The 25,592-nt window shown below is 54.2% G+C and overlaps 1 protein-coding gene across 1 annotated transcript in view; it reads left to right on the top strand.

The window, feature by feature from the left end:
- The first annotated feature begins 3,628 nt into the window (after positions 1-3,628).
- ZBTB16 (zinc finger and BTB domain containing 16) overlaps positions 3,629-25,592 on the top strand; it is a 183,761-nt gene continuing 161,797 nt past the window's right edge. The window contains exons 1-2 of the mRNA XM_036088175.2: positions 3,629-3,934; positions 6,955-8,312. Of these exons, the coding sequence (XP_035944068.1) occupies positions 7,045-8,312 (1,268 nt within the window). The 5' untranslated portion in view covers positions 3,629-3,934; positions 6,955-7,044. The remainder of the gene's footprint in view (positions 3,935-6,954; positions 8,313-25,592) is intronic.

Raw genomic sequence — 25,592 nt, 5'->3', positions numbered from 1 at the left:
TTGAAGCCTTGTAAGGTCCTTTGCCTCCAGGAAAGGCCAGAGTAGGTCTGCAGTATCTTCCCCCAAGAGTCCCCAGAGGGGCAGAGAGCTGAGGGTGACTGTGACAGCCTGGTATGTCTTCCAGTGGCAACTTGGAGTTCTCAATTGCTGAGGAGACTTTTTCCATTCAGGGGCTTCACTGTCTGCATCCCTCTGTGAAAAGGCTTTATTCCCGACTCATCTCAAGGTTTTAGTATGCAAAGTAGCTGCTTCTCCCCCAGAGGTAGGAGTCCTTGATTTATTTATCATGATAGGAAAGTCTACCTTAAAATTTTACAACTATTTTCCAGCTGAGGAGTCGGAACAAAATGAGTTGCAACATTTCATTAACACTCAATCAGAATACAGAATACTCAAAACACCACTGCAGCCTTCTTCCTGGGCATCTGTTTGGTTGAAGTTTTATTGTAATTCAAAACTCCCTCCTCAACTTGTGCCTGTGATTTTGAAGAAGGAGGGAAGGTGACCTAAGCCTGTTTACCTGGTGGCCCCATTCAGTGGGGACCGGCTTGGTCCTCAGCTTGCCTGGCTGCTGGTAGCTCTCCCCCTCAGTGGAGTAAGAGGAGGAGGAAAATCAAAAGCCCTTGTTTTCCTTGTTCTATCTTGCTAGAGGCTGTCCCATCTAGAAGTGAAGATCATGAGCTCTGCAGCCCGAATGGTCTGATTTAAAGCCTCAGCTCTGTGGCCTTGGGTAAGGCGCTTAACCTCTCAGTTTTCTCATCTGAGAAATGGGGGAAATGATAGCATCTGCCTGACTGGGTTGTAACAAGGATTAAATAACACAAGATAGGTAATGTGTTGAGACTCATGGTCAGTGCTCAGAATGAGTTCTTATTCCCACTGTCTCCTGCCTGTAAGATCCCTTAGACCTGACATAGCCCCCTCCTCCACAAACTCTGAAAGGCTGCTACCCGTGGAAAGGATGTGAATAAAGGAGGAGATGAGGGAATAAGAAGATTTACCGTGGAATTCTATTCAAAGGTCAATTCATCTATTCCCGTCTTTAGCATGATCTGGTAAGACTGAGGTCTCTCCTATTTTTAGACCTGTCTGAACTGATGTCCCAGTTTCCCTTACCATATCCTTCAAGTAAAAAAACAAAACAAAACAACAAACTACAAATACATGAAATCAGAGAGAGAGCGTTTTCTCCTGTAATTTTCCATCCTGCTTGTCTTTAGGTGCCGCCATATGAAATCTCTGAACTGGGGATTCTCATCAGCCTTCAGGGGACCCAAGGACATAGCTCTGGCTATAAACGGTGCCAGTTTTGGTGGGGGAGCTGCTGCTGCTTTATCTGGGCCCAATAAACCTTATCAAACTGCTGTGCAGCCCGCCTTCAGCGCTAAGTGGAAATGCTTGGAGCCCAATTCTGGCTCTCAGCCCACAGCCTCGCCTGCCTTCCTCCTTTTTGTTACCTTCTCCACCTCTTAAATTCAGGCATTAATCTCTCTTTAACACTTACTAACAAGGGCTGGGCTTTTTTAATGGGCAGAGTTTATGAAGCAGGGGAGATTTTCACATCGAGTGAATATGGCATGGAGTGGGTGGGGGGAGTCTAGGGCCATGGAGGGATTGTTCTTGCTCTCCCATTGTTTCCAAGGCTTCTCTCTTTCTCTGATTTGAGGATTAATAGGAGATTAGGATCAAGGGTTAACTGTGTGCTTCTCCTGCCACTGCACTTAGGAGGGGCTGGTAGGTGGATGTGGATGGCAAGGCGGCAACCTTCCTTAGGCACCGTCTCTGGGCAGAGGCTCAACAAGTTCAATGATCGTTCCTTCTCCTTCCCTGGTGAGGCACTAGGAAGGTCTTTCTTCTCTTCTTACATCCCTCTCCTCATGCTCTCCTTGCAGACCAGTGCTTTCTGAACTTCCTTTAAATGCTTTTCCTCTTGCAGATAGTGTAGACCTTAGCTAGAAAAACAGCCCATAACCGGGATCGCTCTTTATTGTTAATCAAAATGAATACCTAGGGACCAGGCTTTTCTGGGGATCGGTTAGGTGCTGTTGTATTCAGGACAATCCGAGGGTAATTGACTTGCTTCCCTTCCAAGTGTGTTTCTCTGCTCTCTTCTCCTCTCCTCTGACTCCTGCAGGGCTGAGCTCTTTTTCCCTGCTAGGAGACCGGAGCATGCTTACGAGGACGGAATTGCCTGTCCTTGGGACTGTTCCCCCTTAGCCGTTCTTCGGAGCCTGAGCACTTTGCACTGCGGCCTTCAGTGGCCCAGAGGCAGATTTTTGCATCTAGTTGGTGTCTGCCACCTTCCATGACCCTACAGTTCTTGGGGCCTGACTCTAGGTCTGGGGCAGCACTGGAGACAAGCATCGGAATGTGATTGTATGTGAGTCCTGTGCAAACCTTTGACCCGCCAGTGTGTCAGGGACAGAGTGTGGGGACTCAGGTCTCCCTGACTGAACAGCCCTGCGATGCTAAGACTGTAGGACTTCCCGGGCTGACTGTCCAGAGACCCAGGGAGGGCGCTCTCCACCACCGACCTCACCCCAGCGATCCCGGACCTTAGCCAGCCGCCAAGGCCGGTGCTCATCAGAGAGCTTCCTACCTCTGGCCCCCCTACCTTCGCTAAGCTCCGGGGAAAGGGGGGAGAAGGGGACTCTCCGCCGCCAGCGGAAGGGTAGGTTTCTTCTGGTTACTCTACCCCGAGGTTAGTGATCTCAGCTCCACTCTCTACAGAGGAGCGGCCAGCGGAGAAAAGGAGGCTCTTTGGGGGGCTCTGGAGCTTTTTCAAGCGTTCACTCGCTCCCTGAAGGCTTTGCGCTGAGCAGGACGAGGTTCTCAGAAACTGTCTCCAACCAGGTTCCCTGGCCGGGGTGGGGGAGGGGGGGCGGGGTGTGTGTGTGGTGTCAAAGCCCAGGGGATGCTCCAGACTGAGAGGAATAAAAGTTCCTCTCTCGACCTCGCCTCCGGGGATCCCCACAGCTAAAATGAGGAAGGGATCTCCCTTCGACGACTCATCCCCGCGGATCCTCTGGCACTAGGCTCCCCAGGGCCTGCGAAATGCGCGCCCCTGGAGACTTCTCGCAATCCGGATGCCCAACACCTGGAGGCATTAGAAGGCCTGGGCTTGGGCTAAGAAAGGGACCTTCTGCAACCGATGTCGGGGTACAGGGGATGCAGCCCCGAGCCCGGAGAAAAGTGAAAGGCGAGATGACACACACAGAATCGGGGCAAACACTGGAGCCGGGGACGAAACTCCGCGCCCGGGGCAGCAGGGAAAAAGAAAACCCGTGTCCAAAGGAAATAAAAAACCTGGGGTTGAAGGTAGGGGCTGCTCCTCGCCCCTCACCTCCATTGCCCCCACTGAGGGTTCCGAGTCCCTGGCCCCGCTCTCCGCGAGCTCCTTCTCCTTTCCCCTCCGCTGGGCGGGTGAGCGGCGGCCGCCGGCGCCCCAGCAGCAGCTAGATGTCAGGCGAAGCCCGGAGCGCGGCGCGCGGGGAAGGGAGGGGAGGGGAGGGGAGGCGGCGGAGGGGAGGGGTGGGGCGGGGAGCGCGCGCGGGCTCGGCCAGTACGGGGGTGGGGGTGGGCGGGCTGAGCCTGGGGACGGCGCGGGAGGGGGGGGAGGAAGGGGGGCAGCTGTGGGCAGCGAGCCGGGCTCGGCCGCCAGCACTAAAGATGGAGAGGCGCCGGGGCCTCGCAGGGGAGGGGGCTCGGCGTTGACGTGGGACGCGGCGGAGGCGCCGCAGCCGGTGGTGATTTGCTAACCTCGCAGCAGAGAGGAGTTGAGGGCGATGAGAGCGGGTACTGCGAACTGCCGGGCGATGCCGCCGCTGCCGCCGTGATACCGAGAGCAACAGTTCCCAGCCAACACCCCTCCCCGACACAGGCACACACCCCCAAGAGGCACGCACACCCACCCCCAGCGCCCGGCTCGGCAGCGGTGAGTAGGGGGCCGGGGAGGGGCGCACCGCTCAGCCGCAGGCGCGCGCCGGGGCGCCGGGGGGCTGGAGAGGTCCGAGGGGCGCGCTCCCTTCGGCCACTCGGCCGCCGGGCTTGTGCCTTATTTTATTCGGCGTGTTCCCTTCCTGCTGCGGCAGCCGTCGCCACCGCCGGTTGGGGTCGGCTAGAAGGGGAGCCCCGGCTGTCAGCTTGGGCGCAGCTGCCTCCCCAAGCTTTCCGCTCTAGGGCACGGTCGGGGTGAGAGGTGGGGGGCAGAGCGGTGTGCGGGGGCTGCAGGCGCGAGCGGAGGGTCGGGGAACCGGAGGCTTTGTACCACCAGGGGCCGGCGGAGGAGCCGGGAGTCGGTGGGTGCTCATATGTATGCGGACCGGTGCGCGGGCGCGATAGGGTTGTGGTTTATTTGTGTTTATTCGCCGGCCGGCGGGGAAGCCAGAATCCGAGGATCCGAGGAGTGAGGATCTGGGGGCGGAGGGGAGCAGGACTCGGATTCACTTGGGTTTGCTTTCTCTTTGAAAAACGTGGTGGGCTCTTTTTTTCCTGATTGGACTTGACCCCCCACCCGTTTTGGGGGGAAGGGCGGCCGTGGCGGAGCTCCGGAGGGTCTCCCGGGCTCCGGGCCCTCCTCGGCTCTCGGCGGGACCGGCCGTGGCGCGGGAGCTCGCTGTGCGCTCCGGGCCGCGCTCGGTGGGTGCCCCGGCTCTGCACCTGATGCGTTCGGGATGCGTTTCCCAACCTGGCGCGCCGGCAGCTCGCTCGCACAGCCCCTCGAACGCTCCCGCACGCGCTCGAAATGCGCACCATCTCGCCGGCCCGCGGACCCACCGGAACGCACAGACGCGCGGTGCGGCGATTCACCCGCCCGCTCCCCGGGACGCTCGCAACGCGCCCCGGCCCGGCACCCTGCCCGTCGCTGCCGGGGGTCACGGCCCCGGGTCGGGGAGGGAGGGCCGGCAGCTCCCTTCTCGCTTTTCCTTCCACAACTCGCTGTCGGGCTTTTGTGCTGCCCCTGCGCCGCGGGGCGGGTCCGCCTCCTCGCGCTCTCGCCCAGGCGTCCAGCCTGCCCCGACTCTCGTCTTTCGGCCGGGTCTCTTTCGCTTTCCCTCTTCCTTGACCCGGCTCCTCTTCTCTCTGCCGTCTGGCTCCCCGGGAAAAGTTGCTTCCCTAAGTTTGCTGAAGTCGCTTCCAAGTCTCCGTGGGGGTGGCTTGGACTGGGGGCGAGTGAGAGCAAGATCGATCCCCGGAGCTCGAGCGGGTGAGCGCCGGCGTCCCCCCCACCCCCCCACCGGATCCCGGGCGCGGAGCCGTGGGTGGAGGTCGGCTGCCCGAGAGCACCCTGATTTCCCGCAGGACCCAGGGCGCTTGCTTTTGGGAAGGAATTCGAGTGGCCCAGCTTCCATTCTCTCGATGGCCCCTCCTCGTTCTCCGAAGCCCCTGGGTCTGAAGGAAAGCGCACCCACGGTGGCAAGGCGCGGATGAGTGGCAGTTCCACTCTTGACAGCCTTAGTCCCCACCCCAGGGTGGGCAGCAAAAGTGTCTTGACTAGTCGTCCTGTTAACCCTTCCTGCGTGAGATCTGTGGCTCTGGAGCCAATAGGGCTCCTTTTGGGGGCGGAGGCAAGCGGTGTTCCCAGACCAGGGAGAGCCTGTGTTCTGCTGTGTTTCCAGTTCATTTCACTGCAGCGTTGGCCACAGCAAGGCAGAGGCGAGGCGGGCGGGGGGGGGGGGGGGGCGGCGGCGGCTGGGGCTGGGTGATGTCTTCCTAACACTTTAAACCGGTTAGGGAGTCCCAGAGCCCTCAAACAGCGCTTTGGGAGAGGCCTTTGTCTCCCAGCCTGTTCTCTCTTCATACTGGTTTTAACACACACACTAGATGCCGGTGCCAGGACCACATCCGGTGCCTCCAAGCCATGTCCGGCACCAGTTGCTGCTGGTGGGCACAGGACCTCGGAGCCTCCGGGGCACGCTTAGAGTTCATGTACTTAGCATGGGCACTGCTGGCCAGAGGGGTGCATATTTCCTATGATCTCTTTCTCTCTAGGTCTTTTGTGACTTATTCTGCATCTTACAGATCCTCTTGCCCACTGGGCACTTGTGGGCAGGAGGCAGGTGTGGCATCTCTGAGAAGTATTTGCACACGTGTTAACTCTCCTTCTGGCTGCTGCGTGCACACACACGTCCATGCACACGCAGTCCAGATTTCCGATTGCATGTGCAATAGCTCTGAGGCACCTAGCGTGGAAGTAAGCCAAACTAGTGTGAGGGTTATGTGTGTGTGTTTCCGTTGGTGCCTAAGGCGGGGGGGGGGGGGGGGGGGGGGGGGGGGGGGGGAGGGAGGATCAGGGTGTGGGTGGGTCAGTCCCTTGCAGCCCTGAGAAGAGGGGAAGGGCAGAGGCCTGGGAGGGCCAGAGAAGGAGAGCCCTTGCTCGTAGACTCCTGTGGGCCCCGCCTGGAGGCTGCGAGCCTCAGTAGGCTTACCTGTGCTCCTCATGAGGCTGCAGTGAGGCAGAACGTCGAAGAACTTTGTTTAGAAGATGAGGTTTACTGCACAGGGGTTGAGAGTGAGATCCAGGGCTTTAACTGACTAAAGGAAGGGGTTAAACTCTTATTTAAAGTGCGGGCCGACACTTCTTCATAACGCACGTTGGCCTTGTTGCACGTATCGGAGCCCCCACTCTGAGACTTCCAGAAAGCCTGGGACTCACAGGCTTCACTGTAATTCCCATTTCGCTTCATCTAACAGCCATCACAGAGCAGTGAATGAAGCGTGTGTGGTGGCAGAAACTTCTCTTTACCCTCCTCATTCCTGGGCTCGTAAAGGCAGGTGTGCAGGGTTCTAGGAAACTTCCTTCTCCCCCCCCCCCCCCCCCCGCATTAAAACCACCAAGACTGTCTCACTGGGGGGCTATACGGGTGCTGTGTTGTTTGACTCCTTACTTTTAGGGACACTAATCTACCTTTTGTCCTCTCATCTCTTTTCCCGCCCCTCCCTTATCCCCTGTAGCTCCCTCGGTTGGTCCAGGACACCCACCCAGCCCCGCCACGCAGAGCCAGGAAGGAAAGAGAGCCTCATGCCTAAGCCGAGGGGAGCATCATGGATCTGACAAAGATGGGCATGATCCAGCTGCAGAACCCCAGCCACCCCACGGGGCTCCTGTGCAAGGCCAACCAGATGCGGCTGGCCGGCACGCTGTGTGATGTGGTCATCATGGTGGACAGCCAGGAGTTCCATGCCCACCGGACCGTGCTGGCCTGCACCAGCAAGATGTTCGAGATCCTATTCCACCGCAACAGCCAGCACTATACCCTGGACTTCCTCTCGCCAAAGACCTTCCAGCAGATTCTGGAGTACGCATACACGGCCACACTGCAAGCCAAGGCGGAGGACCTGGATGACCTGCTGTATGCAGCCGAGATCTTAGAGATTGAGTACCTGGAGGAGCAGTGCCTGAAGATCCTGGAGACCATCCAGGCCTCGGATGACAATGACACGGAGGCCACCATGGCAGATGGCGCGGCCGAGGAGGAAGAGGACCGCAAGGCTCGGTACCTCAAGAACATCTTCATCTCGAAGCATTCCAGCGAGGAGAGTGGGTATGCCGGCGTGGCCGCACAGAGCCTCCCGGGACCCGTGGTGGACCAGAGCCCTTCCGTCTCCACCTCATTCGGTCATTCAGCCATGAGTCCCACCAAAGCTGCGGTGGACAGTTTGATGACCATAGGACAGTCTCTCCTCCAGGGAACTCTTCAGCCTCCTGCGGGGCCCGAGGAGCCCACTCTGGCTGGAGGCGGGAGGCACGCTGGGGTGGCTGAGGGGAAGACGGAGATGATGCAGGTGGACGAGGTGCCCGGCCAGGACAGCCCTGGGGCCACCGAGTCCAGTACGGCGGGCGCCGTGGGGGACAAAGTTGAGGAAAGGGGCAAAGAGGGGCCCGGGACCCCAACTCGGAGCAGCGTCATCACCAGCGCTCGGGAGCTGCATTATGGGCGTGAGGAGAGCGCGGAGCCCCTGCTGCCTCCCGCCGAGGCTGGCCAGGGCCCCCCGGGCCGCCCCGAGCACCCCGCGCCCCCAGCTGAGAAACACCTGGGCATCTATTCCGTGTTGCCTAACCACAAGGCTGACGCCGTGTTGAGCATGCCATCCTCAGTGACTTCGGGCCTCCACGTGCAGCCTGCCCTGGCTGTGTCCATGGACTTCAGCACCTACGGGGGGCTGCTGCCCCAGGGCTTCATCCAGCGGGAGCTGTTCAGCAAGCTGGGGGAGCTGGCTGTGGGCATGAAGTCCGAGAGCCGGACCATCGGGGAGCAGTGCAGCGTGTGTGGGGTGGAGCTTCCCGACAACGAGGCTGTGGAGCAGCACAGGTAGGGTCCTCTCCGGCCCCGCACCCCACACCCCGGCCCCGGCCCTCTGGCTCGGACACCTTGCCTTCATACCCAGCTACCCCCACGCCCTGGGGCCTGGCTCCCCAGTCCTCCCTGCTCTTTGTGAAGAAACCCCCGCTTTTTCTAACTCCTGGCTGGGGGGTGAGGGACATACTCTTCACATGTGGCAAGAGGGCCTGGGGTCTTTCCTAAGCATTGGGGAACTCACGGGGGCCCAGCTCTTTTCTCTCTTACTGCTTTTGGGTTCCCATTTAGTTTTTCTGCTGTTGGGTCTGATCGCCTTTGCCTGGAGAACTAATAAACTGGAGGGAGGGAGACGAGGAGGTGGGATTGGGGAAGAGGGTCTCCCCTGGTCTGGCCGTGGCTATGTTGCTGGGTTTCAGGGACACAGGTGCCCAGGTCCCCAGGTCCCCAGGGAGTGCTCCCCACCAAGGCTGGAAGTGGGCAGCTCCGGAGCCCGGGAGGGGCTGATGCTGCTTCGGCCACGTGAGGAGCTGCGGGTTCCGCGCGTCATTCCTGGGGAACGTTTCTCACCAGGAATGTTGCTTTCTCTCCCTCCTCGTTCTCTGCCCCTGCAAACACATTTAGAGGGAGTTGATTTACATTCAAGGGGGAAGGACGGGTATGAGAGTCTCGATTTTGCAGCCTGCAGCCTTATTCTTATCCCATCTCTACTCACGTTGAATTAAATGCGACTTGGGGCCAGCACTGACTCCCCTCTAGCTTCTGTTTCTTTCTCTGTGAGATGAGCATTCGTTGAGCTCTTTTGGCATGCCTGGTTCGATACTGAGTGCTTTACGTGGAGTCACGTTTTTGTTAGAGCAGTCAGCTGGGCGGGGTGGGGGGTGTTCTTCTTTCACATAGGAAGATGCTAAGACCCTTTCCCAGGGTCACATAGAAGGTAAGAGACCGGGTTGGATTCAAATTCAGGTCTTAGCCTCCTGGCACTTTGCCACCTCTTGGAGTCGCTTCGTGCTGAAGAGGATCACGTCTACACAACAGAGGGTTTTGAGCATCGCTCATCCTAAGTGGAGTGAATACGGACAGACTCTGTAGTGGGTTTGGCTTTTACTTGGATCTGTTGTAACGATGTGCCCATCATCTTACCCTCTGGTCCCCGGGTCAGGTGAACGGTGTCAGGAAGGCCACTTCCGTTGTCGTCCACGATAATACCTCCTGCACGCCCTCTCGCCTGCTGTTTTGCCGATCTTGGGGGGAGTCTGCCCTTCAGCAACCCTCTTCCTCCACCCTCTCCTCCGTTCTTGCTTCAGGTACAGGAGAGGGGGCGTGAGTGAGTGGGTGTGGGGGCCGGAGAGGCATCTGGCGGTCGGCTGATCACCCCAAGCCCAGCCGGAACCTGCGCCGGCACTGGCTGATCGGCGGCTCGTGAGACTGACTTTGTGGAAAGTGCCGCTGAGCTGAAAGTAGCCGAATTTTTCCGGCGGGTGCGAAAAATAACCGCCAGGCAGGTGCGTCTTCTTGATGTTTGTGCCACTCAGAAATAGACCGAGGGTGTGTGTGTTTTTGCTCAAACTTTCCTAAAGAGGAAACCCCCCTCCCCAAACTTGACCAGATAGATCTGTCATCTTCTCCGGATGTGAATTCTTTCAGATACGTGCTGTGAGAAATGGGGTACAGTGGAAAGTAATTTTATTTCTGCCTCTGTAGTTGCCTCTCTAGCTGGGTGGGCTGCAGAAGATACGACCCTCCCAGGAGGTCCAGGCTCCCATTCTGTGGGACCCTCTGTCCTCTGGGGAGAGGCGGAGGCCTGGCTGTGTTACCTTCCCCGGAGAACGGGCCGTGGGACTAGCCATGTCTCTCCATGGGAGCTTGGGATCGTTATGTAACCTTTCTGAGCTTTGTTTTACTCTTTTTAAAATGGAGATGGGCCCCCTGCGTGGTTCAGTGGGTTAAGCATCCGACTCTTGCTCTCAGCTCAGGTCTTGATCTCAGGGTTGTGAGTTCAAGTCCCGTGTTGGGCTCCATGCTGGGTGTGGAGCCTACTTAAAAAAAATTTAAAATGGAGATGGTCTGTGGAGCGTGGTGCTGAATTGGTGCGGTAACATCCAGAAACCCCTAGAGCAGCAAGTGAGTGGCACGTAGTAAGCATGCAGGGGACGACAGACCCTTCGGTCCCCCATTCTGTTCAGGTCTCCGCGTTGCCTCCTTTGACGCTGAATTCTAGAGTGTAGGGCCCACAGCGCTGCCTTCCCCCCGGGCCCTGCTGGTCGTAAGGTGATGTGGAGAATGTCCCTGTCGCTGTGAGCTTATGACGGGCAGGCGCTGGTCCAGGGATCCTTGGCTGTGGGCTGCTGACCTGGCAAATGTGCTTTTGACTGAGGGTGGGAAGTAAGCTGCTGCAGCCCAAGAGACTAGAGCTGAGGGCAGGGCCTCAGGTGGGAAGCTGCGGGGACTGAAGAAGTCAAGGAAGGGAGAAGATGTTCCTGTGGCTGCCCCCTGGTCAGATGCACTTTGTGGGAGGCTTTTTCTCTCTCCCTCAAAACTCCCCGATTAAGGTGCCACTTGCCTAATTCCTGCTCTTCTCTGTACCTCCCCACACATCACAACCACCAGTACAAACAATAGGGCAAGACCAAACAGTCAGAGGGGGGATTTTGGCATCAGGATGTTGTGCAATTGGGTGTAAACATAGCAGCGATGAACGTGAGAAAACAACAAGCTACAGGTTTCGTTTTATTTTACTTTTAAGCCACAGACTAAAGTGTTGCTGAGTTAAGTCCCCCACGGTTCTTGTTGCCCGGATCCTTGAGGAATAGAAGGGCATGGAGAGGAGAGAGGGGGAGAGGGCAGGGAAGCGGCTCGGGAGGGAGGGTTCGGTCTGGATCCCGTCACTAGGTCGCCTCAGTCCCAGGCTGGCGAGGGAGAGCCGGAGCTGCGGACAGAATGGAAGAGCGAGGTGGTGGTCCCCGCGGTGCTGGGCGAGAACATACAGGCAGCAGCACCTGGAGTCAGGGACCCATGGAAAGACAGGGCAGGGCTCCTTGGGCAAATTAAATGGGGCTCACTTACCTGAAGGACCCAGAAGGTCAGCAGACCCGAAAGACCAGCAGCATTCTCTAGGCAGATGAGGAGCAAGCTCTGGGCGCCACAACCTTTTCTAGGACAGTATCTGAGGGAGGGAGGGTCCCAGCAGGTTTCTGGAGGATTGGACTCTCCTTCTCTAGGTTCATCTCTCTTTTCTCTCTCTGTCTCTGGAAGGCTGGAGCTGTTCTGCATGTAGGCTTATCTGGATCTGATAAGCTAGGGATGAGCTGGGTCCAGCTCACCTGAGCCCGCTGCAACTTCTCCTTCTCAGAATTACACACAGGTTGCTAAGATTACAGCTGACGTGTGGTTGACTTAGGTGTGAACACAGCCCTCATTCCTAGCCCTCAGTCTCCCCAGGCTCACGCAGCCTGGTAGGAATGTGTTTCTGAATTGCGTGCTGCAGAATCAGAGCCGGGTCTTGTTTCCCCGGGGGCCTCTGGATCTTCTCCAGCAGACCCTTGGACTGGCTACAGTGTGAATCCTGTGTGCACACAGTAGGAACTCTTGCTGGGCTCCTGAAGGGATGCTCGGGAAACAAGGAATGATCTCAGCCAGCTCCCCGGACCCACGTGTGCAGCCCTTCCCAGAGGCTTCTTGGGGCCAGCTCTAGGGTGCGTGAACCACATAGCTGAGATGACAGATTTCTGCCTGGCTCTTCGCCTTGGTCTCTCAGGTGGCCAGCTGCTCTGTTTTCAGTGGTTGACCATGTAGAGGGCCAGCAGCTGTTGACCTTGGTTTCGGCCACTTTGGGGAGCTTAGCTGTTGCCCTTACTCTCAGTCGCCTTTCATCGTTCTGCCGGCTTTAGGCACCTCCGAGGTCAAACCCAGCTCTGTTGGGAAAGAGTGTAGTAAGGACAGCCAACAGCAGTAATATTAACAGTGCCTTTGATCAGTGGTAGCACTTGTTTCTTTGCCGGGCTCTTTTCAGGACTTTGTCTCTCTCCGCCCCGCAGCCTTCCCTACGCGGGTTCGGCTCCATCATCCCCTATCTGTGAATATGAAGTCTGAGAAGCTCTGAAAGCGAAAAGGTTCTGTGCAACTCGTTTAGTGGCAAAACCTGATCTGAACTGATGGGAGGCTATATTTATCCCACCTATTTTGAATATTCATATGTTTTGCTGCAAAAATATTAATGTGTTTGATTACAGAGTGCTTTTCTAGACTCCTTCGGGACTGGCAAACACTTGTGGGCCCCGTAGTAGCTTTCTAAAATCCGGACAGTTTGGCTTTCTGAAGTACCGGCAGGTTTTGGATCAGGGATCGTGGACCTTTTTCAGCCCCACCTTGCCGACGAGGAAAAGGAGCTCTGGAGCCCGTAAGTGACTTGTCCAAGGTCACATAACTATAAATGGATAGGGTCAGGAGCTCAGCTTCCCTTCCGATGCCCAGTCCTGAGTACCCTGCGCCAGGCCATATAAGCACATGGACACTGCCGTTCTGGGGCGGGTCCATCTGACCTAGTCTTTGGGTGCCAACACCATCCCTCAGATACCACCGTTGGAGGCCACAGCTATCTTCCTTGACGTCAATCCTAAAGGTCAGGTGGAGCTCGACTTCTCCGAGTAGCTATTTGTGGCTGTTCTGTCATTCACAGATTTGCCCAAATCCTTTCTGAATCCATTTCTATTTCCAGGAAGTGTGCTTTTGGGGGTGATGAATGACTTACGTTTATCACCTCCCGGACTCCTGGAAATCTGGCTTTTGGAGAGGTCGTTAGTTGGGTAGTTGGGAAGATGGCAGGAGGCTTGGTGGTGTATGCTGTGCCCAGCTGGGGTGGAGGCCAGGCCTCTAGACTCCGCTGCGTGGTTTTTAGCCCCATGACCTTTGTTGGGCTCTTTTCCCTTCTGAGCTTAATTCCTTCGTTTGTAAAACGAGGTGCTCGGATGAGCTGTTTCTGGGTTGAGTTCTTTAAGAAGTTCCCTTAACCCCTTGTGCACGTACTTACATCTTCATGAGGTCCTTTTGGCTACTTGCGTTTTGCTCTGTCTTGGATTGGCAGTCAGCCAGCTGGAATAGGGGTCCCTCTGATTTGTTCCTGTCTGCTCCCACTTCATTTTTTAATACTCACGAAGTCAGCTGGGCTCTAGGCTGAACTCTGGGACATTTTGAAGATGATTTCTTTTATTTTCTTTCCAGTGGAGGGAAGTGGCCTGTTCTTTTATCTCAGTGAGAAAAGTCCCATTTTAATTTGCTGTCACTATCGGATGGAGCTGCTAATTGCTGGAGGGGAGAGGAAGCAAGAACGCCTCAGCTCAGCGACACGTTCGCCTCCTGCTTGTTCTAGGAACTCTATTTATGAATCTTTAAAATAGTGATTATCCTAAACTGTTAAAATCAAACTCCATTCACAACTCTTTCATTTCTTGCTAATTCAGGGGAAAAACATTTCCAATCACTTTAATTTTTTTTAAATTAATGACTTTAAAACAAGTCCAGCTGAGAGACTTAAGAATCTTGCTAAATGAACACAGGCGTGCCTCAGTGTGCCCCTTGGAGGGTTCCTGAATTTTCCTTGGTAACAGAAGATTTTTTTTTAGAGATTGTATTTATTTATTTGGCAGAGAGAGAGAGAGCATAAGCAGGGGGAGCAGCAGAGGGAGAGGGAGAAGCAGGCTCCCCGCTGAGCAGGGAGCCCGATGTGGGGCTCAACCCCAGGACCCTGGGATCATGACCTGAGCCGAAGGCAGACGCTTAACGACTGAGCCACCCAGGTGCCCCAACAGAAGGTTTTCTTTTTTTCTTTTTTTTTTTTTTTAAGATTTTATTTATTTATTTGACAGAGAGAGACACAGAGCAGGATCACAAGCAGGAGAAGAGGGAGAGGGAGAAACAGGCTTCCCGCGGAGCAGGGAGCCCGATGCGGGGCTCGATCCCAGGACCCTGGGATCATGACCTGAGCCGAAGGCAGACGCTTAGCCGACTGAGCCACCCAGGCACCCCAACAGAAGGTTTTCTTAAAGGTTCTGTTTTGGTGGCGTTAGGTGAAAGCCCTGGCTTGATGGCAGTTATTTTGGTAGAAAGAAAAATTCACCGAGGCATCCCCACAGCCCCACCTCTGATGTTTTCCGTGTAGTAAACGTGCATTTCGAGCAAATTCGACTCTCTGGGCCAGAATCCTGATTTTACCACTTACCAGCTGTGTGACTGTGTTTCTTAACCTCTCTGTGCCTGTTTGCTCGTTGGTAAAATGGGCATAATAACAGTACCTACCCACCGGGTTGTTACAAGGGTTCATTAGCAAATGTTTGTCAAGTGCAAGGAATGGTGGCATCGAGTAAATGCTCCGTGTGTATTCGCTATTGTATTTTTATGGCTCTTGTGAAATGGCCCACTGGCTGTGCACGGTAAGAAATGCATTCCTGTTGGTCTGGGGGGGCCTGCTTTCCCCCAGAGGTGTTAGTTCATATGGGCGGCATGTGGGGCCGATACACCCTGAGCACCTGCATTTTCCCTCCCAAGAAGCTGATCTCTTGTACCCTGGTGGCCAGGGTACTCTTTGTCCCATTGACCCGCAGCCTGATGAGTCATTCCAGTTCTCATTTAAATTTAGCTGGGCAGCGCTCCACCATCATCAGTTCCAAATGCCGAGCAGGCTCACCCAGTGTCCAATAGCCCGCGCCTGTGGCCAGGCGAGCAAATCACTGTGGTCGACGCAGATTTGAGGAGCACAAAGCCCAGCTTACGGAGGGAAGTCTGGGCTTGAGGTGGGTGGGCATTCCAGGGCTCCTTCCCTGTCCTGCCTCCCCGCTGCTAATGGTGGATTTGCAAACAGCATTCTCAGTGCTTGGTACATTATGGGTTCTGTGCTAAGTGCGTTCAGAGTCGGGCTGTCCTCACACGCTCTGGCCACCCTGTAAGGGGGATACTAGTCGCAAATTCCCTGATGGGCAGAGGGAAGCATGAGAGGTTAACAGACTTGTCCACAGTAAGACTGTGAAGGGGGGTGCTGGGGTTCGTGCTCAGGTCTTCCGGCCCCATGTTCACTGTGTTTTCCATAACGCCCTGTTTGGACCTTCGGGCCCGGATAGAATCATAAGGGAAGGGGACATACAGGAAGGACCAGCTCTGTGTTCCCTGCAGCTGGTGGCCGGGAGGCTCACGCTTGGTCACCTCTGGCCTTCGGATCTCCTCCGGGGGCTCGAGAGGAGGAGAGTAGGGGAGAGGGCTGCTTACTTCAGAGGGTTCAGGTTTTTGGGGGTCAGGGTCACAGAAATCCCGGGAGCACAGCATCATCCCGCATCATCTCTTACCGGCTCAGAGAGACCAGCTTCTAGCGATAGGGGCCTTTTATGCTGACTCAAAAAAGAAAAACAAACAAACAAAAAACAGAAAAAGAGAGAAGAAGAAACCCACTTACAAAAATAAAAATCTCTTGCTGTTAATTTCATGCCAGCATAATCAGAAATCCCCCTTTCTACTGTTTCCCCTTAAAAGCCCCGGTGTCCTTATTATGCTGGTTCAGTCTGGAAAAACCATGGTTGGGTTTTGCCTACGTGAGGCTTATCTCTGCAGCTGCAAGCAGGGGATCCAGTACTTTATTGTCAGGATGGAAACTTTGGCTGAAAACTCGCCGAAACCTGCTCATTTCTAAGTTCCCAGCTCACGTTCGACTCTGTCCTCAAGCCCTGATTTCCTTCAGCAGGAACGGATTGCGTTCAGCTTTGCAGTAGGAAGAAGCCGAGTTAGACAGCATGAAGAACTTCCTGAGACTGTGGGGACCTCCCTGGCAAAGTGATCAGGAGACTCGGTCACAGAACTTTTGATGAAGAGGAGAAATTGCAGGGCCGGTTGGAAGTGGTTTTTAGCGTTCTCCCCTCTTTGGGGCCATTTTTATTTACGTCCTGTAAAAGTTTATTTATTTATTTATTTAAGTCATCTCTGCACCCAACGTGGGGCTTGAACTCAAGACCCCGAGATCAAGAGTCGCACGCACTTCTGACTGAGCCAGCCGGGCGCCCCCTTGGGCCATTTGGACTCCCCAGAAATGTTAAGTAAGGATTTGGACACGGACACAAACCACCACCACCAGGCGTGTCAGGAGCAAGACAGACCGCCAGACCGTTGTTTTTGTAGGGGCGAGGTGTGCAGGGCAGGGGCGCAAAGCCTGACGTCAGACAGACGTGGGTGTGACTGTTGGCGCCACGTTGTGAATCTGGGCAGATGACTCCGCCTGTCCGACTCGTCGGGCGCCTCTCCTGTGAAGGGAGCTTAGCCCCTCACCTCTCCATGTGGTTTCAAACAAGTTAAATGAGGTAGCAGGTCACCTAAAGCCCACAGCAGGGACTCACACGTGAGGCCGCCTCCCTGCTTCCCGCTTCTTTTGCGACCCCAGCCTGACAAGGGGGCCGCTCGCTCGCTCGCTGAGCCCCCTGCCACCCTTGCCCGGTGTCGGTCTCTAAGTGGATTAGCCGAGCGTTGTGATCTTAATGCCATTAGGCCTGTTGGCACAACGCTCTTTGCCATAGTGAGAAGCAGATGTGGCCGGCCGTAATGGCCCTCGGTGATCCATCGGGCCTGCAGTGCTGGGGGAGACATTCTTAGTGTGATTTGGGGGAGTCTTTTATGGTAGTTGGGGGAAATGCAGAGGGATTGTTTGAAATGTATTTATTTAAGCCGTTCGGCGGGTTAGATGCTCTCGGGGTCTACCGTGGCTACCTCCCCCCCCAGCGCCCCCCATCCTCTCTTTAAATAAGGTCCCCTCCCCAACCCCGAAGCCCAGGCCTGATTACTTCCAGAGTCGGAGAGACAACTTAGCAGGCTCTTGTTTCTTGCCGATGTACCTTATTAGTAGCACCTGGCATCATAACCCGCTAATGGGAACCAGCGCCCTCCTCCTGCGTGGCCCGGGACAAGTAGCCTTGTCAGCCTGAGCTCGCCGTGCGAGGAAGTTCCCATTAGCTTTATGGTCAGGAGAACTTGTCCTGTTCAGGAAATGAATGTTGCCTCTAAAGGTCCGCGGCCCTGACCCTGGCGGGGTAACCTGTGCGGGCTGCTCAGGATGCTTGGGATTTCAGCCCCTCTCTGGTTCTTGTCATATGTAAAGAGGGAATCATTGTGGTATGTTGCAGCCTTGAACTTTTGATTTATTCAGTGAGGATGACTTAACCGTTTCTGTGCCTGGATGGCTGGCGGGTGGTGGCAGAGCTGAGCCTGTGTGTGCCTAGATGTGTGTGTGTGTGTGTGTGTGTGTGTGTGTAGTCTGGGGGTGGGGGGAGCAGAGACCCCCACATACCAACAGGGGCTGTCTGTCTCCGGGAGGGGGGGGGTGGGTTTTGAGGATGATTATTTGCTGGGCTGTTTGCATTCTTGCAATGTCAGAAGTTTCTGGAATCCTTGGCCGCAGAATGGTGGGCAGCTGGGAACCCGGGTTTGAATTCATCCTCGGCCTCTTAGAAGCTCCGTGGCTCGGGCAAGATACCTAACCGCCGGCTTCCTCCTCTCTGGGAGGAAGTTCTAACGTGCTGCGGTGATATTAGCCATAGGAGGATGCATTTGGAATATAGAGCCCGGGGCAGGCACGTGGCGTGGTCTGCGGCCCTCACTGACAGGAGGTGTCTCTTTCTTTCTTTCTCATCGTAATATTATTCTAAGAAATTTTGGAAAGAATGGCCTAGTCCTTTTTCTCCGTTTAATGTATCAAGACTTTCTTCCTCATCAGAGCCTTGGAATCAAAGAAAAGCTACTTAGTTTTCCCTGCTTCTTCTTCTGCCTGCGAGTCATGTTTGTAAATGTGATTTTTTTGCGGAGAAGAGCAGCGTTTGACCTCGTTCTGGGGGGAAGCTTTGGCCCGACTCTTTGAGAAGCGAGGTTTGTGAGCTGTCTGCCTGCTGCCGAGCGAAAGGCCCCTGGTGACAAAGGAGCGAACTACACTGGGAGGCGTGGCCCGGGGAGTCTGGCCCCCAGAAGATGATGGGCCTGGGGGGGGGGTGCAGGGAAGGGGCTTGGAGATGATGCCTCCTTCCGGAACTTTAAAATGAATTGGTCCATCTGTCTCTGACATCAGTGACAACAGTTCAAGGAAAAATAAAAATAAGTTCTTGTCCAGTCGGCGGGCCGGGTGCAGAGAGAAGGGACAGGAGTGGTCAGTGCGTCGAGGCAGCTGACCTGGAGTTTTGGAGATGGGACAGTGGCCCGTTTCCTCGTGCCCACAAGTTCTCCCCTCCACCCTCTCCGTGAGAAACTGTGCCCGTGTCAAATGAATCGTGGTCTCTAACCCCTCCTGAAGCAGGTGGAAGCCACTTCGGAAGCGTTCGTGGAGTAGGGATGGGAAGCGTTCGGTGCAGAAGTTAAATCGTGACAGTTGTCCCCTAAATGCTCTGCTAAATTAAGGATCTGCTAACATTTGCGAGTCTACCTCCCTACATACCCCCACCCCCGTCCCCTTGGCAGAAGGGATGAAGATGGGACCTAAAAACAATGTGAAGCGCTGCTAAATCGAGTGACTCTAAAAACATTTTTCTTCCCTTGATGTTGAGCGTGGAAAACCAGGGCTGGACTTGTAAAACGCCGCAGACCCATTTGGGTCCCGCGTGCCTGGCCCCTTTCCTCAATTTCTAGCACAATGGTTTTTACTGCCACCTCTCCCCCTCCTTCCCCCCTTCATAATTATCCACTATTTTACTTTTTGTGTCCTGACAGCCACAAGAGTGGTTTTTGTTTTTTGAGCTGGATAGCTGCTAAGTATTCCCCAGCAGCCAGATTCAATGGCTCGGGGGCTAGCGGGGATAGGCCAAACCTTGGCATCCCCCGTTGCAAAAGTGAAAAATATTTCTGTTTGCAGTTAATTTTAGTGGCAAGCAGATCATGTTAACTGGATGTAATTGCTTCCAGATATGGCCGAGGGTTTTGTGTGTTGAGATGAAGGGTCTGGTAAGTGCTCACTTCCTGTGTAAATTAGGCTCTTCCATTCAGTCTTTCATTCTGGCCAGCCCTGGATTCTGTCATTCTCCCGTTTCCACCCCCCTCCCCTCCCCAGCCTGCAGCCTGGTGTGAGAAGCCGCTAGCTCTGTCCCTCTGAATGCAAGGCTTTTGTCACTTGGAGCCACTCACCTCTTGGTTCTTGATGTGAGTTTGCCCTTCAAATAATGAGAAAGGTTTGAAAAGATGCCACCTGGCCCCGCTTCTTGCCATGCAGAGACAGATCTGCAGAGCCCAGGGGGAGGGATCCTCTCCTGGTCATGCGGCTTGTGTCTTGGGACCCGGAACTCTTGGTTTTCTGTGGATTTTTTTTTTCCTCCACCCTCTGACCCCCCTCCCACCTTGGAGAATACCATTCTCTCCCTTTCTGAACAGAGCTCATTCCGATGGAACTGAAATCCTAGAAAAATGAAGTGTCTGTGGCAAGGAGGCGAAGGCCATGGTCACAGAAAGTTCTGTTAGAAAGACAGGAAGCCACCGCCTTCTTGGCCAAGCAGGTTGGACCCCCCCCCCCACACACACACCTGCCCCTCCCTGCAAGAAAGCGAGAGGAGAATCCATGCAGAGAACCTTCTCCAAGCTCCTGCGGTTTCCAGGGTTGGAACCTAGGTAAAGCCTTAAGATTCATGTTCTCCTAAATTCCGATTTTGTCCTGTGGCCAGTCCCACATTCTTAGTGCTATTTGCATAAGAGGTTGCTGTTTATCTCCCTGTATCAACTCCACTGATAACCCCTGTGGTCTGTTTAACAATATATGAGGAGTAGATTACTTGATAAATGCCAGTTTTCCCAATAGGCAAAGATAAAGTGTCGGGGTCAGGGTGAGGGGTGGTGTGTGAGGGAGGGACCAGGTGGGGAGCCAAGACCCTCTTTCAGATCGGGATGGAGATGTGTAAAAGCACCTGATGGAAGGCAGCTGCTTGTATCACACGGTCTGCCGACTTCCTGCCCTCACCTGCTTTCCTCCTCCTTCATGTGGACGCACAGAGTCTCTGAGAACATTCCATCGAGTGTGTTGCTGATGCCCGTGTTAATGCAAGAGGGAAAATGGTGTAGGTAATTTTTGCTTCTGTGGTTCGTAGCCTTTCCTCCCTTAACCCTTTCTCCTTTCCACATGTTGTTGGCTGGTGAGTACTTTTTGCTCGCTGACAATGTAAATCTGAAATCTTCAATGGGATTTTTCCCACCTGCCCTGCGTTTGCTTCTTCAAGCCAGGTGCTCGGTTCTGGAAGAGGCTGGGTGAAAAGCAAACTTCTGACCCCATCACCTAGTCAATAAGCTGTCTGAGAATCAAACAAAAGAGTTTGGACTGGCTGGTAAAGCTAGGAACCCTACTGATAGCTTTGTTTTGATGTCCTTGCGATGTTTGCAGATCGAGGAGGGGGCTGTTCAGAGCAGGGGGTGTCTGCTGGGACAGACATACCGGGAAGTTGAAACGCCTAGCACAAAGTCCGTGAGGGGCTGAAGATAGTGAACTAGAGCCCAGGAATTAGGGGGCACGGGGTGGGGGGGTTTCCTTACTCAGGGAAGAAGCTTTCTGGGAGGTGGCTGGAGGTGGTGTTTTCTCGGGACATTGTGGAAGGACGGGAAGATAGAGGCTTTAGAGTGAGGTATCCTGGATGAGAACCCAGGCTCCAGAATTTGCTGTGTGCCTTGACCAAGTTACTTAGCCTTATGAGTCCCCTTTTCCGCGTTCTGTAAAAAAGCGAGACCAACACCTTTAAGGTGGTTATGTGGATAAAATGTGTCAAGTGCGTAGCACTGTGCAGGTGCTTTGTAAATGGGCACTATTGTGCTGTAGAACTTGGCCCTTCGCAGCCTGCTGTTTTGGTCCAGACGAGAAACTCTGGAAGGAACCAGTGAAATCTTTTGTTTGGGTCACTGCTGCACTGATGATCGTACTAACCCCATGCCAGCAGCCTACAGACCAAATAATGGGTGAATGATGCAGGTGCATTATGAATCCAAAGGTCTCCATTTGTGAAGTGCTACTGCTCTCCTGAAGAAGCCTACATATCTAATAAGCGATCACGTAATCCCGTGATGTGGCCACAGCCCCAAACACTTTGGAAATATTCCTTTGGAACCCTTTCCAAGGTCTGTGCCATATTCTCTTGCCTTGTCCTTTGGGCAAGTAGATTTGACTTTTGGAAATGGTCAAAATAATTTGATGACCAATCCGGTGAATATAGTTGAGTGATGACATTGGATGACTGTGTCTGATTCCAAAGGTAGGTTCTGGAAAGAATGTGCCAGGAGAGCTTGTCAGCTCAGCCCCTGGGTGAATGTTGGCTTCACTTCTTAGGTGGGAACTGAAGGAGGCCAAGGAGCTAGTGATTTCCGGCTGCCACCACCGATTGCCTCGGCCTGGAGCAGATCCTCTTATTGCTGTGGTGTTTCTGCGTTTGTGGTCGGACCTCCAGTGAGTTTGGGGTCCCAAGAGGCACTTCTCTTGTTAAGAAAATCTACCACCACCAGGAGATGTAGCTTGGGGTCAGAAAGAATGCACTGATTTTTGACACTCTAAGGGAGTAGGCATGGAGGCATGGCGGCCTGAGTGTGCACCCGACCTGTTTTCTTGGGAAGGCTCCGGAAGGTTAAAGGAGCTTATGCGGTAAACCCCAGCGCAGCCCTGGCCCATCCTCAGCATGTAACAGTCTTACGTGCCCTGAATGCCCGAGAGTGGAGGGACGTGTTTCCTGTTCCTGTCATGAGGGCCACGGCTGGGCGCTCAGGGGAGCTCACACTCACCTTGGGATTGTCTGTGGGACCTGGGTCTTTTGTGACCTTACTGTGCAGAGGCCTAGTGTTCAGTCCCTCAGCCGCTCCCTCTCTCTCTGCATTATTTATAGTAAACCATATTAGAACAGTGTGTTAAAGAGGAAGGATGAGTCATCCCCATTGAAACCGTTGACGACATAAATGAAAGCAAAATGCTTACTATGTGTTTTGCACAGTATTTAAGGCCAGGTTGTGCTAATTTGAACACTCCCAAACTGGATCTGTGAAAGTATACATATGTGGGGAAAAATTCAGGTTTCACTGGAAGTTATTTATTGACCATCCATTTCAGTGTCTGCTTTCTCCTTTTATTTACTTCAGATCCCTATTCAAATCATGGCTGTCATCCTTCCTAAGAAGGGCGAATGACTGGTTGAGTCACTAGCTATGGTTTCTTTTTTTCTTTTTGAGGGTTGAGGAATAGTGTAAGGGGGTGTTTGAGTGTCCCTTTCTTCATCCTTCTTGCCACCTGTTGAGGGAGGTACTCTTAGCGCTCCCCCTGCCCTACAGGTGTGGGTCCTCAAGGTGACCAAGGATCATAGAGTTATGTTAGAGCTGGAAGGGCTCATGAAATCATTTATGACAACATGCTCATTTAGGGCAGAAAAAGTGGAGGTCCAGAGAGGCTCTGTGATTTGTCCAAGGCCACACAGCCGGCTTGTGTCAAAACCAGGACTGGAAGCCATGTCTTTCATTCCTTGCCTCCTTTAATCCTTCCTTCATCTCAAATTTGTATACAACTGCCTGGTCTGCTCCCTGTTTCCACCAAGGAGGCGGTAAGAATAGGATCTGACTTGAGAGTAGTTTCAAATATTTGGATATGAGGGGTGCTGGGTGGATTTTGGCCTGGTGACTTGTCTCTTACTCATTAATCTCTTTGCTGCTCAGCTGAGTAGATTAATATACATTGAGTCCTTTCGATTTATAGGTGATGCACTGTGTTAGGGTTTTTTTTTTTTTTTTTTTTTAAGATCTTATTTATTTGAGGGAGAGAAAGAGCAAGCACAAGCAGGGGGAATGGCAGAGAGGGAGAAGCAGAGTCCATGCTGAGCAGGGAGCCTAATGTGGGGCTCCATCCCCAGGACCCTGGGATCATGACCTGAGCCGAAGGCAGATGCTTAACCAACTGAGCCACCCAGGTGTCCTAGAGTGTTCGGGGTTTTAAGATACAAAGATTAATAAGATATGGGACTTCCTCTTGAGGAGTTTATAATTTGAGCAGAGGAGTTATAATACTTTACATGTGTATGTGTGTGTATGACAGAAAGTAGGAAGTGGAAAGATTATATAGCTACCTAGAAAAAGCACGAGGAAATTTAGAAATGAAATGCCTTCCACCTGGAGGGATTCACTTACGGTGTGCTGGGCACTAGACTCGGCCCTGGGAATTCCATGATGAGCAGCTGCTGTCCTTGTGCGCTTTCCTAATGGGGGAGAGCTACGTTGCTGGCAATCTTGTGAAAAGCTATGAAATTGCAATAGTGATAAGTGCTCAGATTCCTGATAAAGTAACTTCCTTCGGCTGGAAGGAGGGCGATTGTACTGGAATGGTAGGTTGGGGTCAGACAGAGGGGCCGTGAATGCCAGGCTGGGGAGGGGAGAAGGGACAGAGCACGGAAGAGTGGAGAGAGCACAGGCAGACCCGGGTGCAGATTGTCCCCATGCCACGCGCACCCCGTGTGATCTTGGCCACGCGCTGAAAGCACTGCGAACCGGGGTCTTCTCATCCCCCCAGTGGGGCTGTTGTGGGGGACAGCGTGCGGGCTAGTCTGAGGATTTCAGATAATGCATTGAACACATCCTGCACAGTGCCTGGAACAGGGTAGTTGCTCAATGAAGGTAGCGGTTAGTTTTGGGACTTTATTCGGGGGCAGTTGGGAGCCCAGGAAGGCGTTTGAGGAAGAGCATGGCATGGTATGGGCCATGAACCCGGATTCCGCTGCCCCAGCTCCTTGCCTGCCTTCCACAGCGTGCCCGGAAGGGAACTCAGAGAGTGATCCGCGTGTCCTGCGCCCCCGTCTCGCACCTGGCACTCCACCCAGATGTGATGAAATGACCTGAAATGCACCCCTGCCACCTCTCCCGGTTGGTCGGAGGGCCTGGGAGAGGGAGGTGGACTGAGGGGGGCCTTCAGCTGTCACGGTCAAAGGAAGTGACACTGTGAAGTTGGCCAGCCGGACTGTTATCCGTCTCTCTCCAACTCTCTTTTAACAGCAACCCGAACGTGTGAACCCCGGCTAACCGTCCCGGCCCCCTCTTGCGTCTCCGATAGCAAGCAGGGAGACGGCTATCTCCCTCGGGCCAGTCTCGGCTGTGGTTGTCACACTACGCAATGTCTGCAAACTGACAGTGGCAAGGGACAGATAAGGACTGGCGTTGTGTAATGAGGGGCACGGTCTGTTTGCCCGAGTGGCTCCTGGCCCCTGGTTAACTGCTAACCTCAACGGAGCGGCGGGCCCTTGCTTGGAAGGGCCGTTCCAGGGCCCCTCGCTGGTTCCACGGATGCCTTTTTGTGGTTGGATAAAGGAAGCTCATGTAGGCCGCCCACAGCGCAGACACGGGCCTGGGCTACGGGTGCTTGGTGGTTTTGTTTTTCTCTTTGTCTTTCTTAAAAAAGAGAAGCTGAAAGGGGGACAGTCTCGCTTGGCACCTACCCTGTAACCCAAAACAGCATAAAACAAGCAGTTCCTAAATGTAAGTTAAAATGCACCAGGTGGTAGAGATGCCCTCCTTACTGCTGCCCAGAGGCCAGAGCTTAAAGAGGTTGGTCTTGGGGACTCTGGGTCTGGCCTGGAAGCTCCTGTCTTGGAACCTCAACCCCACACCAACTCTCTTAATATCCCAGTCCCTGGCTGGGTGCAGTGGTGGAAATACATACTTTGTTTACCTTCTCCCTTCCACCTTCCCCAGATGCTCACTGTCCTTTCAGGATGAATAGGTAAGCCACAACGCATGCTCCCTCCATGTCAGGGGCAACAGAACCCAGGGCCCTGGCTTCCGGTGTTGCCCTGTCCCAGTGGGGGATGGGCTGGAGGGGACTTGGAGGCCAGCCCCCATGCCGAGGCTCTCGTGGGCTCTGTGCTTCCTCGCCTGTCCTCGGACCCTCCAGGAGAGGGATGTCACTGTTCGCTGAGCAGCTGATTCCATTTCCAGAGAGTGCTTAGGGTCCCCCACTAATCCTGCTCTCTGTGGTCACAGACACTCTGCCCCATAGTCCTCCAGATACTTGTAAGGTCGATACAGGTCTTCCCTAATTAGCCAGTGGTTTTCCCTCTACCACAATTTCAGTCCCTCCCACCATTCTCACAGTCCTCTTTCAGATACTTCCAGATTTGTAAATTTCACATCCCTGTTTGATCACATCAGGGCAATTATAGGTAGGGACATAACTAAGTGGGTTTGACCAATCTGGAGAAGAACCAGAATTTCACCTCCATCGTTCAAGATGTTACACCTTTATTGATATATCTTCTGAGTGTTTCCCTTCTGCGTTTCCCTTGTGTGCTCTTGGGT

This window comes from Halichoerus grypus, chromosome 11 (genome assembly GCF_964656455.1).
Source record: "Halichoerus grypus chromosome 11, mHalGry1.hap1.1, whole genome shotgun sequence".
Taxonomy (NCBI): domain Eukaryota; kingdom Metazoa; phylum Chordata; class Mammalia; order Carnivora; family Phocidae; genus Halichoerus; species Halichoerus grypus.
Note: the sequence above shows the minus strand (reverse complement) of the source record. Positions and strands in the feature narration are given on the sequence as shown.